This window comes from Bos javanicus, chromosome 16 (assembly GCF_032452875.1).
Source record: "Bos javanicus breed banteng chromosome 16, ARS-OSU_banteng_1.0, whole genome shotgun sequence".
NCBI lineage: Eukaryota > Metazoa > Chordata > Mammalia > Artiodactyla > Bovidae > Bos > Bos javanicus.
This window is the reverse complement of record NC_083883.1, coordinates 63581951-63594918: the sequence shown is the minus strand read 5'-3', so window position 1 is coordinate 63594918 and position 12968 is coordinate 63581951. Positions and strand designations below refer to the sequence as shown.

The 12968-nt window shown below is 43.9% G+C and overlaps 1 protein-coding gene across 2 annotated transcripts in view; it reads right to left on the bottom strand.

Annotated features, from left to right (window-relative positions):
* The window catches only part of LOC133228063 (voltage-dependent R-type calcium channel subunit alpha-1E), a 338653-nt gene that overhangs the window by 99594 nt on the left and 226091 nt on the right, over positions 1 to 12968 (bottom strand). For both annotated transcript variants that reach the window (XM_061383395.1, XM_061383394.1), the window contains one exon: positions 4907 to 5022. In XM_061383395.1, coding sequence (XP_061239379.1) covers positions 4907 to 5022 — 116 coding nt within the window. The remainder of the gene's footprint in view (positions 1 to 4906; positions 5023 to 12968) is intronic.

The following is a 12968-nucleotide window of genomic DNA, read 5'->3' as shown; positions in this document are numbered from 1 at the left end:
CATCATGGGTGAGACACCATTTTCTGCCAAGACTTATTAGAATATGCCTCACTAAAGAAGAGAAGCAAAAGGCAAAGGAGAAAGAGAAAGATATCCAATTGAATGCAGAGTTCCAGAGAATAGCAAGGAGAGATAAGAAAGCCTTCTTAAGCAAACAATGAGAAGAAATAGAAGAAAACAATAGAATGGGAAAGACTAGGGATCTCTTCAAGAAAACTGGAGATACCAAGGGAAGTTTCTTTTTTGCATTTCTTGCAAAGATAGGCACAATAAAGGACAAAAATTACAAGACCTAATAGAAGCAGAAGAGATTAAGAAGAGGTGGCAAGAATACACAAAAAAGGCCTTAATGACCTGGATAACCATGATGGTATGGTCACTCATCTAGAGTCAAACATCCTAGAATGTGAAGTGAAGTGGGCCATAGGAACCATTACTATGAACAAAGCTAGTGGAGGTGATGGAATTCTGGCATGAGTTATTTCAAACCATAAAAGATGATGCTGTTAAAATACTGTACTCAATATGCCAGCAAATTTTGAAAACTCAACAGCAGCCATAAGACTGGAAAAGATCAGCTTTCATTCCAATACCAAAGAAAGGGAATGTCAAAGAATATTCAAACTACCATACAATTACACTCATTTCTCTTGTTAGCAAGGTAATGCTCAAAATCCTTCAAGCTAGGCTTTAGCAGTACTTGAACTGAGAACTTCCAGATGTACATGCTGAATTTAGAAAAGGCAGAGGAACCAGAGATCAGGTTGCCAACATTCATTGGATCACAGAAAAAGCAAGGGAATTCCAGAAAAACAGCTACCTCTGCTTCACTGAATACATTAAAACCTTTGACTGTGTGGATCACAACAAACTGGAAAATTCTTAAAGAGATGGTAATACCAAACCACCTTACTGTCTCCTGAGAAACCTATAGGCAGGACAAAAAGCAACAGTTAAAACTGGACATGGAACAATGAACTGGTTCCAAATTGGGAAAGCAGTACATCAAAGCTGTGTACTGTCCCCCTGCTTATTTAACTTCTATGCAGAGTACATCATGTGAAATGCCGGGCTGGATGAAGCACAGGCTGGAATCAAGATTGCTAAGAGAAATACCATAACCTCAGATATGCAGATAACACCACTCTAATAGCAGAAAGCAAAGATAAACTAAAGAGCCTCTTGAAGAAGGTGAAAGAGGAGAGCAAAACAGCTGGCTTAAAACTCAACATTCAAAAAACTAAGATCACGGGAACTGCTCCCATCATGACAAATAGATAGGGAAAAAAATGGAAACAGTGACAGACTTTATTTTCTTGGGCTCCAAAATCACTGAAGATAGTGACTGCAGCCATGAAATTAAAAACTCTTGGTCCTTGAAAGAAAAGCTGTGACAAACCTAGACAGCATATTAAAAAGCAGAGACATCACTTTGCCAACAAAGGTCCATATAGTTAAAGCCATGGTTTTTCCAGGAGTCATGTATGGATGTGAGAGTTGGACCACAATGAAGGCTGAGTGCAGAAGAACTGATGCTTTTGAACTGTGGTGCTGGAGAAGACTCAAGAGTCTTTTGGACTGCAAGAAGATCAAACCAGTCAATCCTAAAGGACATCAACCCTGAATATACATTGGAAGGACTAATGCTGAAGCTCCAGCACTTTGGCCACCTGATGCAAAGAGCCGACTCATTGGAAAAGACCCTGATGCTTGGAAAGATGGAAGGCAGGAGAAAGGGGAGATGAGATGGTTGGATGGTATCATTGACTCAATGGACATGAATTTGAGCAAACTCCAGGAGATAATGGAGGACAGCAAAGCCTGGTGTGCTGCAGTCCATAGGGTTGCAAAGAGTTGGGCACGACTTAGTGACCGAACAACAAGAACAACATCCCTCAAATGTATCAACAAAACAGACCTTCTGTCGCACAAATAGTGGGATTCTGAGCCCCGTATTGAGAGTGGTGTGGATGAGTTTTTGATCCCCGCTCCTATCTCAGCCATAAGCGAGGGGAGCTGGAAGTGCCAGCAATCATTCCCTAAGATCCCAGCTGCTGGGGATAAGCCTGCAGCAGTTCTATTAAGCAATGGTTTAATTTAAGCACTTCTAACAAGTACAAAGACAAGCATAAAAGGGTAAAGTTATTACCATAATTCCACCTGCATATAAAACTGAGAGTATGTAATGTATTTCCCAGGGAGGGGAACATGATGAGGCTCGGAACGTACCATGCAGGGTGGCCATTATAAAGTCATAACATTTAGTCTTCTTTTTTAAGTACAGCCCTCTGGCAAAACTAAGTTAACAGGTTAAGTGTTATTGGTGGGATGCTCCTTGATGTGCACACAGAAGGTTTGAAAGTCACTGACAGCACTGGCTTTTGGAGGCCATCTTTTTAAAATTAGGTGCTTGTTAAATACCTCATAGCCACATGAATGACCTCAGCCAGAGAGTCTTTTTCACTCTGCGCAGTGTCTGGGGCTTTTGGGTGGGCAGATTCAAGGACCCCCGAGGCAGGAGGAGGGTGGATGGTGCCATTGAGTACCTCTGGGGAGCGCTCGAGGGCTCCTGATAGGCTGGCACCACCCCTCCCCCAATGTCTTTTGCCAAGTTCACTTTGGAACTTGCGAGTGTCTTTCCAGGGAAACGTAACCCATATGTCTCTGAATCACTCACGCTCCATTTGTAAAGGAAAGGGCCAGGAAGCACAATTTGACGTCGCAGTGCGTCTTTTTTTCTTAGAAGGAGAAGAGAGCAGGCTTTGCCAACTGGAATAAAGTGGAGCCTTGGAATTCTGCATTATTTTGAAAAGCAGAGCTGCAAAGAGCAATATCCTGAGCCCCCTGACCCTGAAGGGGGCTGTGAGAAGGGCGTGGAGGGTTCTCTTTGGGGTTTGCTGCCAGCCTGCTCACTAGGGTGGTCTGTCAGATGGCTCCCTTGCCCAGGAAGCCAAGGGCAGTTGGGAGGTTTAAGCTGCCAGGCTGGCCTGGAGGCAAATCTGTTGAGTTACTGTTCCCAGAAGAGGGAGAGAAGATTCAAGTCCATGTCCACACAAGAGTCTCAGAGGAGCAAGGATGAAATGGGAGTACAGTCACCACTCCATGGCTCTTGCTTCCAGAAGCAGCAAAGAACTGCAGATAGTCCCAAATGAAGAGTGGCTTTTATTTGGCTTTGGCATGGCACTTCGCATCATACTTGCTCTCTCACCAGACAGATGATCAAATGTCGACTCCTGAGCTGAGACAGCCTGCGTGTGTTGTGGTCAGAACAGGAGTCATAACATCCATCATTCCAAAGCTTAGAGAAGAATAAGGGTCAGGCCACTAAGTACCCAATCCTATTCCAAATTCTTCCCGAGAGATCTCTTTGTGCTCTGCTTTTCTATCAGGAACAGAGCAAAGACGCTGACTGTCACGCTTTTTTTTTTTTAATTAAAAAAAAATGTACTCTTTGTTCAGTAAGAAAATGAAGATATATAACACCAATGCAATGCAACTTTTAAAATAATAAGGAAAGCAAATGTATCCTCTTTACTGACAGATATGGGGTGATTGACGCCCCTCATAAACAGCAGAGCCGCAGTCACTCTTGAGTTTGGAGGCTCTCTGTGGGTTCATAAAATCAGGATAAACCTGGACCTTTCCTCAGGGCTGGGCAACAATTATTCCCAAGGCTGAGCCATGAGCAAGGAGCTGATGACAGCAAGTAACAGGGAAAACCAGTTCTCAGCATCATCTCTTAGCTGCCCTACTGCAGTAGTCTCACTATCGGTCTCCCTGCTCAGGCCTGGGTCTTCCTACTGTCTGTTCTCAATGCAGCAACCACATCTTAAACAGAGCATGTCCCTTCTCTGCTCAAGATCCCCCTGTGGCTCTCACTTGAGTCGCAGGAAAGCTCTGAACTTTACAAGGACCGGTAAAGGTCCTACAGGCTCTGCCGCCTGCTCCCACCATGAGAATGCCTTCATCCCAGCTCCTACCCTCCACTGCTCACACCTCAGGCAGTTTCTGGAGCCCTCTGGGTCTCCTCCCACATTACAGCCAGGACACTGGGTATGCTTCCTTCAGGGCTCCCTGTGGCTCACCCTCTCATCTCCTTCACATCCCTCCCCAAACAGGTCTACCCTGACTCTCCATTTAAAACTGAAACTCACCCTAAACCCCTAACCCTATCTTGATCTGTTTTCATTGTACTTGAAAGTGGAAACTTTTGTCACTCAGTCGTATCCAACTCTTGTGACCCCATGGACTGTATGTAGCTGCCAGGTGCCTCTATTCAGGGGATTTCCCAGGCAAGGATACTGGAGTGGGTAGCCATTTCCTTCTTCAGGGGATCTTCCCAGCTAAGGGATTGAACCCAGGTCTCCTGCATTGCTGGTGGATTCTTTACCATCTAAGCCACCAGGAAAGCGCTTCATTGTACTTATTACCCTATGAAAAATTATTCCTTATTTTGTTCATCACTGCCTTCCCAGCTATAGGGTAACTGAGCTCCACAAGAGTAGAGCTCTGGCTCACTGCTGTACCACAAATGCCTAGAACAGGACTTGGCACAAAGTACGCTCTCAATAAATATCTGTGGACTGAACGGACTATTGTTAGTAGTAACGGTAGTGTGTGAAATGGCATCAGCCCAAACTTAGCTCACGCACTCGGTTATGCGAACTTTTACTCAGTTCACCTTGCTAAAATATCTGTCTCCTGAAAGATGTTTGGTAGAAGAACAAGACTTCAAAGGGAGAAAATGGGACCAGTTGGGAACCCCGAAAGCCAACGAGTCATTTCCAGCTTCTCTCTGCCCTGTTTTAGACTGGCCCTTTGAGCAGAAGTACTGGGAATGGGTACTGGGTAGGTTCCGGATGTCTGTGCAGCCCATCAGCAGCCTCCTCCAGCCCCCAGGTCTTACCTGCTTTGTCTATCCAGGCGCGGTACCCGTTAAGCTCACGCTCGATCTGCTGCTGGCGCCGCAGTTTCATGAAGGCTCTCCGGTTCTCCACTCTCTCTCTCTCTTTGGCAAATTCCCTGCAGACAAAGCAGATAAGATTCACTAGGTTTGGGCAGTGCCATGATCAAAAGAAAGAGTGAAGCAAGCAGGTGAGACAGTGTTTGAGCAGGCACTGTGTAGACCCCATTCCCTTTGTCCCTGCCTGCAACTATAATCTTAAAATGTTGTACAGAAATGAACTTCGTTCAGCCTCTTGCAGGAAGTCTTCTTGGATCAGTTTCATTTCAGTCAGCACTAAAACTTTCTGCTTGCTCTGTTTTTCTCTTTTTTTTTTTCAATATAAATTATCTTCTTGAAATAAAATGCAATAAAGCTAGAAATCAATATAACCAAAAGACAGCTAGAAAACACTCATATATTTGGAAATGAATGAATACACCATTAAGAAATCCATCAAAGAAAAAAATTAAATAGAAATTAGAAAATAACAATCATGCATATAAAACTTGTACTATACGTATATCAGGTTCTTGGAAAGAAACATACTAGAATACTATTTTAAAAAGCTGAAATTAATAACATTTGCATTAATTTCCTTTTTTGTACTTATAAAGGTGAGATTTGGTTTTTAAATTTTACTGGAATATGGTTGCTTTACAATGTTTTTTGCTGTATAGCAAAGTGCCTGATCTCATCTGCTTGCTCTGTTTTGAAAGCTACTGACTTAGTAATGGGACAAGCTAGGTTCCAGAATGCTATATATTATGTGGCTCTGGCTACAACAGAAACTCAACCCTCTGAGGGGTCAAACTATCCTTTATGCTTTTAATAACAACAGTGACTACTGTCTGTTGATTGATGATTATGTGCCAGTCCTATATGAAGTTTTTCATATCCATTAATTCATTTGATCTTCACAATCACCCCATGATGTAAGCACTATTAAAACCCTATTTAACAGATAGGGAAACCAAGGCTTAGGGGAGGGGGGGTCACTTGTCACTTACTGGGATCTGAACGCTACCCATCAAGCTGGTGGCCTGACCCACTGAGCTTGGTGCTTAGTATGTGCTGCCACTGAAGACCATGACACTGATGCCTTGAAGGGTTGAAATGCTGTTTGATGATGGCTGGTCAAGGTTGAATAAGAAAGGAGAGGGCACACAGCTCCAGAAGAAAGTGGGAGGATGGGGTGGGGTGGAGGGGAAAACAAGACAGGGGGATAAAACCAGCATAAGGGTCAGACGGAAGACACAGCCCCTAACAGGGGACAGAGCCACTCTGCGGCAAAAGACAATTAAAACAAAACAACCCACTAAAGACCCATGGGAAAAAGAAGAGAGAAGAGGAATGAGGACTCCCTGGCAGAGAGGAAGATGGTGAGATTCGATGAGTGAGCAAATGGGGATCATGAAATAGTCACTGGCTAGTAGGCCCCTCCAGATGCCACATTCGCACCAATGCCCTTCTCATCATCAAACACCTGTCCAGCCAGAACACCCCTTGCTAGCACAGTGCCTCCCAGCCACGGCTCATGCACTCTCCTACTCCCCTGAAGGCTGTTCCACTTATTCTCAGGCTCTCCATCAACAAAGAGCAGCAACCTGAAGATAACAGAGCTCAGCACCCACTGGGGGTCCTGCTACCTACTCCCTCATGTCCAGGGAGGAGGAGGGGAACCAGGGGCTAAGGGACATGCCCCAGCCCCAGTGCAGGAGAGGGAGAGGTGCCAGTCTACCGTGAGGCAGGGGGATACCAGTTCGTGCTTGATCTGGCCTCTCCTTCCAAGACAGAGGGGATTCCTTGGGCACAGGCACCTTACAGAGGTCACAATCAGGCTAAAGACACCGGACAAGGCAGACTAGAAGAAGAAATTCTCCTGGACTTGGTGTCAGGTTCAGTGGGTTCTACCAAGGGTGTCTTGGGGGAAGGAAGAGTTGACTAGGAACTGAGACAGTCAGACTTCCTTGGTGGCTCAGATGGTAAAGCGTCTGCCTACAATGTAGGAGACCTGGGTTTGATCCCTGGGTCAGGAAGATCCTTTGGAGGAGAAAATGGCAACCCACTCCAGTTCTCTTGCCTGGAAAATCCCATGGATGGAGGAGAGTGGTAGGCTACAGTCCATGGGGTCGCAAAGAGTAGGACATGACTGAAAGACTTCACTTTCTTTCACACTTTCAGTGAGAGTCAGGGTAACAGAATTTAAGCCCTGGAGCACCTCTTTTTTCCACCTCCTCTTTTGGATTTCAGCAAGTAAGAAAGCAACAAGGAGCTATCTTGGTTCATGGTGTTACCATCTACCAAAGTTCTTACCTTTGGTTCTTAGTCTTTCTATCCCTGTCATCGTTCTGTTGGTTCTATCTTCAAAATGGCACTTGGATCCACCCTCCCTCTTCATTCTTGCTGCCTTGGTCTAGGACCTCACCTTTTCCTGCCGGGACTACTGAAATAGCATGTACCTAGTCTCTTGGCCACCTGCCTCTCTTCCCTTCATTTCATCCACCTCACAGCAATTAGAATTATCTTTCTAAAATATGCACTGGATCTTACTATGTCCAAACCTAAAATAACAACCACATTGAGTGCCATTGGAGGAGCACTTTCTAATTTCCAAGTACCTTCATCCATTTCAGACATTTAATCTTTGCAACCAAAATGAGAAGGCAGCAAAACAGGTATTTTCAGCCTCAACATAAAAGTTAAACAACTCATTCAAGTTTAAGTAAGAGATGGAGCCAGGTTTAGAACCCTAGGCCTCTCTGCTCTAAGAGCCCAGCTTCCCCACATATCTGCCCAGCCCAATGGCATATTTATATGCAGCTTTTTACCTTTTCATATGTGTGTGCCTTCATTTTTCAACTATGCTCTAAGGGAATTCAGGAGGGTTTAGCAGGATGCAGTATTTTGAGCAAGACCTTGAAACAGGAGAATTTAAGCACACTATGGGGCTTTCCAGGTGGCTCAGTGGTAAAGAGCCCGCCTGCCAGTACAGGAGACATGGCTTCAGTCCCTGGGTCAGGAAGATCCCCTGGAGGAGGCAATGGCAACCCACTCCAGTATTCTTGCCTGGAGAATCCCATGGACCGGGGTGCTTGATGGGCTACAGTTCATGGGGTCGCAAAGAGTTGGACACAACTGAGCACACACATACATACGTGAGCTATGAGCAGAGAAACACGATAATCCTTTAGCATCTGCATTATTACCAACATCTCCATTTTCCAGCTCAGAAAACTGAATCTAACGGGCGTTAAGTGGTCATTTGAAAGGGCAAGTGTCCTAAGACACAGTGCCACTAAGAAGAACCATGACCCTCAGATCCTATACATTCCCTCTTCTATCTTTTCCTTCACATCTGCTCCACCTGCTGCTAAATACCTAACAGACCTTTCAAAGTCCTTCATGGTCCTTTCTTTCAAACCTCACCCCCCATCAATCCGATCTACCTCGTGCCGACCTGCAGCCCCACTCCAGCCAAGCTCCAGCCACAGCACACTTCCCACGGTTCCTGAAAGAGCAGTGAGGGATCTAAAGGTTTAATTCACACTGGCCTAGAACCCAGACTTACCTGTCTGAGTCTGTTAAAATCCTTCAAGGCCAGGTTGAAATGTCACCTCTGATGTTTAGCTTGCCCCTCTCCCTTGCCACACGTCCTCTGACCTCTGCTCTATACTTTCTCCCTGTCTCTTCATAGCTCATCTTACAGCCAGACGTCTATGGCGGCGAGCTATACGTGTGACTGTCTCTCCCCCTCTCTGTGAGCTTTTTGTGGAAACATTCTGTCTTACTCAACTTTGCATCCTCCAGGACTAGACTAGGCCTGGTGTGTGGTACTTGTTTAATAGATTTTTTTTAAATTACAATATCTAGGCTGACTTGAAAACCATACTGATAGATCTGCCCTGAATTCCAAAGGCTTAAATGAAGGGACGTAGCATCTCTGCACGGACCCAAGCAGAGCCAGGTGAACTAACAAGAACAGAGCAGTTGCCAGGTAACTCCTGGACACGGCCACCTCTATGTTTGTTTGGCTCCACTAAAATCTCTGCAGCATTAGCCTATGCAGTGTGCAGCGTGTCACCTCTACCCAAGCCCCAGAAGGACCACGTGGCTTCATTTCCGGTAGGAGAGGCAAGTCATCCCAGCCTCATCTCTCTTTATCTTTGGAAGTTTCCTGGCTCCAGTCTCACCAGCTGGTTTCCCTGCTCTCCTCTGCCACTGTAGGCCCCCGTTTCCTCCCACCCTCCCACCTGGCATCCTACAGGCCCAGAGCCCAACAAATCTGGCTTGGACTTTTTAAGAAGCCTCTTGGCTAAAAGAAACAGAGTGTGCACCAACAGGGAAACTTTCTAAGCAGCTCTCTGCACGTCAGTGGAGGGGAAGAAGGGCTGTGTTTGGAGGCCTTCTGTATGATGTTTATCAATCAGCTTGTTTTGTTTTTCAGTTGGGAGCCCAGGGCACAAAGTGTGGCACCATATTGTTCATGATACTTCCCACTCCTCCCTTGCTGCCCCAGTGTTTGTGCCAAGGCTTCTCTCTCTGACAGGTCTGAAGGTTCCATGAGGCCAAGTAGAGTCGGAGTCACACCACATTCCAACAAGGACCTGGGAAGTTTAATCCACAGCCGAGTATTATAGCTGATACCACAGATTACAAAAATAAAATATTAAGGACAGCTAATGTTCATAAGCCACATTTGTAAAAGTCTCATTTTCTAAATTACTTTCATGTAAATTATTTCACGTAGATTTGCGGAAACCCTGGGAGAATCAGAAAGGTTACTTGCTCAAAATGACCAAGTTAGCAGGAGACAGAGCCGAAATTTAAACGAACGTCTTTTGATTCCAGATTAAGTGCTGTTTCTACAAGGCCTGAGCTGTCTTCCATGTGTCTAGCAGTCACATTTAAAACCCACAAAAGGGATTTATTCTTCAGCCAGAGGTTGAGGAAAATAAAGACATAAAAACAAAATTTTGTGTTTTTAAAAAGACTATCTTTTAAATTGAAAGAGCAGCATATACTCCGTTGTTCTGTGTTGGGTTAATAAGGACCTATTATAAAACTTGTAGCATTAGTCATGTTAATGAGGCACTGCTTGAATTTGTGTATCCTAGTCACCATTTATATGTATATTGCATTCTGGAGAAAGCAGGGACAAACAGGATTTAGCTCCATTACCTGCCCAAAATAAGTGATTCTTCTAACCTTAGATACAACACGCTTGCCAATCTCATGAGCATATATGTAGCCAGACTGAGGAAAGGGACGTGTGTTCCTCCTTCTGGTTCCTCTCTTCCCTGAGGACCTGAATACTCTCTCCTCTTCATAGAGGATTATCCTGGAGTTATTCAGATGATGATGCTTTTGCAAAGATAAAACATATGGCTGTTACCTTACTTAGCCATCCACTGCCAAACTTCTTAATGAAATCTGCCTCAAGGAATGGCCCTATGAATATCTCATTTTATCCAGTTTCTTTGGATTAAGCCACAGGAAGTTCCAAAGGAGAAAATCTGACATGAGAAGAGTGTTCATGTCCCATAAGTCCACCTGGCATTAACCTACGGTTCAAGGAAAGAGGATGGGTAATCAGCTCCTTTTCATTTGCTCCATCCAGTGTTTCTGTGCCCTAGATGTAACAGAATTCAGACTAGGATGCATCTAGACTTCAGAATTTCAAACCAGGCAAACAAAAATAAACCCCCACGTGATGCAGCATAAATACAACCAAGTCTACTCTTGCAGCGAGGTACTCCAGTAACCGCTGGTGCTAAAAAACTGAGCAGTAAACCTCTCTGTCTCAGCTTCCTCTTCAGACAAGGCTGACATTAGAAAAACACAAAATAAGCTCTGCTCATAACCAGAGTAGGAATTAATATGTTTTAGTCTGAGAGTCCTGAACGGATTCTTGCAAGAGATTGTAAAATGATAAAAATTCAATGAGATGGCAAGCTACGGAATGAAAAGGCAACCTATGGAAACGAAGAAAATATGTGCAAACCATATATCTGATAAGGGGTTAATAGTCAAAATATATCAAGAACTCACATAATTCAGTAGCAAAACAAAAACAAAACCATTATAAAATACGCAGAGGAACTAAAATACGCAGGAGAACTAAATTTTTTCCAAAGAAGACATACAAATGACCAACAGGTACATGAAAAGGTACTCAATATTACTAATCATCGGGGAAATGCAAATCAAAACTACACGTGTTACAAGAGTTCTTCTCAAAAAGATGAGAGACAACTGCTGGGGAGAATGTGGAGAAAATGGAACCCTTTTGCACTATTCGCACAAATATAAATTCGTGCAGCCACTACGGAAAACAGCACGAAGGTTCCTCAAAATATTGAAAATAGAATTACCATATGGTTTAGCAATACCTCTTCTGGGTATATATTCAAAGGAATTGAAATTATTCTCTCAAAGAGATTCTGTATCCCATGTTTATTGCAGCATTATTTATAACAGCTAGAACAGGGAAACAATCGAAATCTCCATCTATGTACACGTGCACACACAGAGACACCACAGGATATTATGCAGCCATGATAAAGAAGGAAATCCTGCCATTTGGGACAGTATAGATGGACCTTGAAGGCATTATGCTAAGTAAAATGTGTCAGACAGAGAAAGCCAAGTACTTTATGATCTCATTTATATGTGTAACTTAAAAAAAACAACTCAGAAACAGAATATTTCGGTGGTTGCCAGAGGTGGGGGTAGGGGCTGGGGGAAACGGGTGAAGGGGGTCAGTAGGTACCCATTTCCAGTTATAAGATAAGCAAGTTCTGAAGATGTAACACATAGCACAGAGACAACAGTTAACAGTATTGTGCATACTTTAAAGTTGCTAAGAGAGTAAATCTTGAAAGTTCTCATCATAACAAAAAAATCCATGTGATGCGATGGATGTTAACTAAACCTATTGTGGTGATCATTTTACAATACCTACAAATACCAAAGCATTTTATACATCTTAAACTAATGCAGTGTTATATGTCAATTATATCACAATAAAACTGGTGGTGGGGGGGGATAATCTATCACATTTCATTGGAATACTTCTTAACTAATTCTGTTACTCATAACATTTGGTTGTCTTTTTCTTTCCCCTGGGAAGATAACCTACAGTTACCACATAGAGGGAGGATGGTGTGAAGAGGAGCAGAGCTGAGCCTCTATTCTGGTTGTCACATGTGCATGCGAGGTTTGGGTTTCTAAACTTCAGCTACTGGAACTAGGGAGTAGGCTGATCTCACCACACTGCATGGTTAAGTACACTTTTCTTCTTACATCCAAGTTAGTAAATTTACACTGTGACTGCTTTTGTTTTTTAGCAGTTTATATGAGAGGCATAATTTGTACAAATCAACTATTCATACATAGCCAATTACATATTATTCATGATTAAAGTGGAAGAATGATAAAGATAATCTCAGACGAGGTGTGTTTATCCATGTGTTTATCATATGTGACTAGGAGGTATGTGAAGTCATATTTAGGTTAATATTAAATTGATTTCTATTTGATGAACTTCTAGACTTACAGAGGAGCCCCAGATAATTCACACAGCGGCTCTTCTGCCTATTAATAAACTAAAGTGATTGGTATGGATCCACAGGGGGATGGGAGGGACTTTGGCCTTTCACATTGCTAGAATTCTCGGTGAGATGACTAACTGCTGGGGGTTAGAGTGAGCTTCACTGAAGCCTTGCTCCAGCTGGAAATTCCTGCCCACGTTATGTCACCTCAGAGTCTCAGGGTATCTGGACAGGCATCTCTGTCTTCACCTAATGGGGAAGATGTTCTGGTAGGTCTGCTCTAACAACACTCTACCGGATGACTACATGGCTCTCAGTTCTGGCTTCTAGCTCCAGACCCCTCCTCCAGGTTCAGTCCAAGCAAGGAGCCTTGTTTACTGATGCAGAGGCCCTTGCTGTTGTCATGGCAACCAAAAGGAAGATAAAGCCTGCCCGGAGGGGCTGGCCCCTGTGACTCAAAGATCTGTTTACCC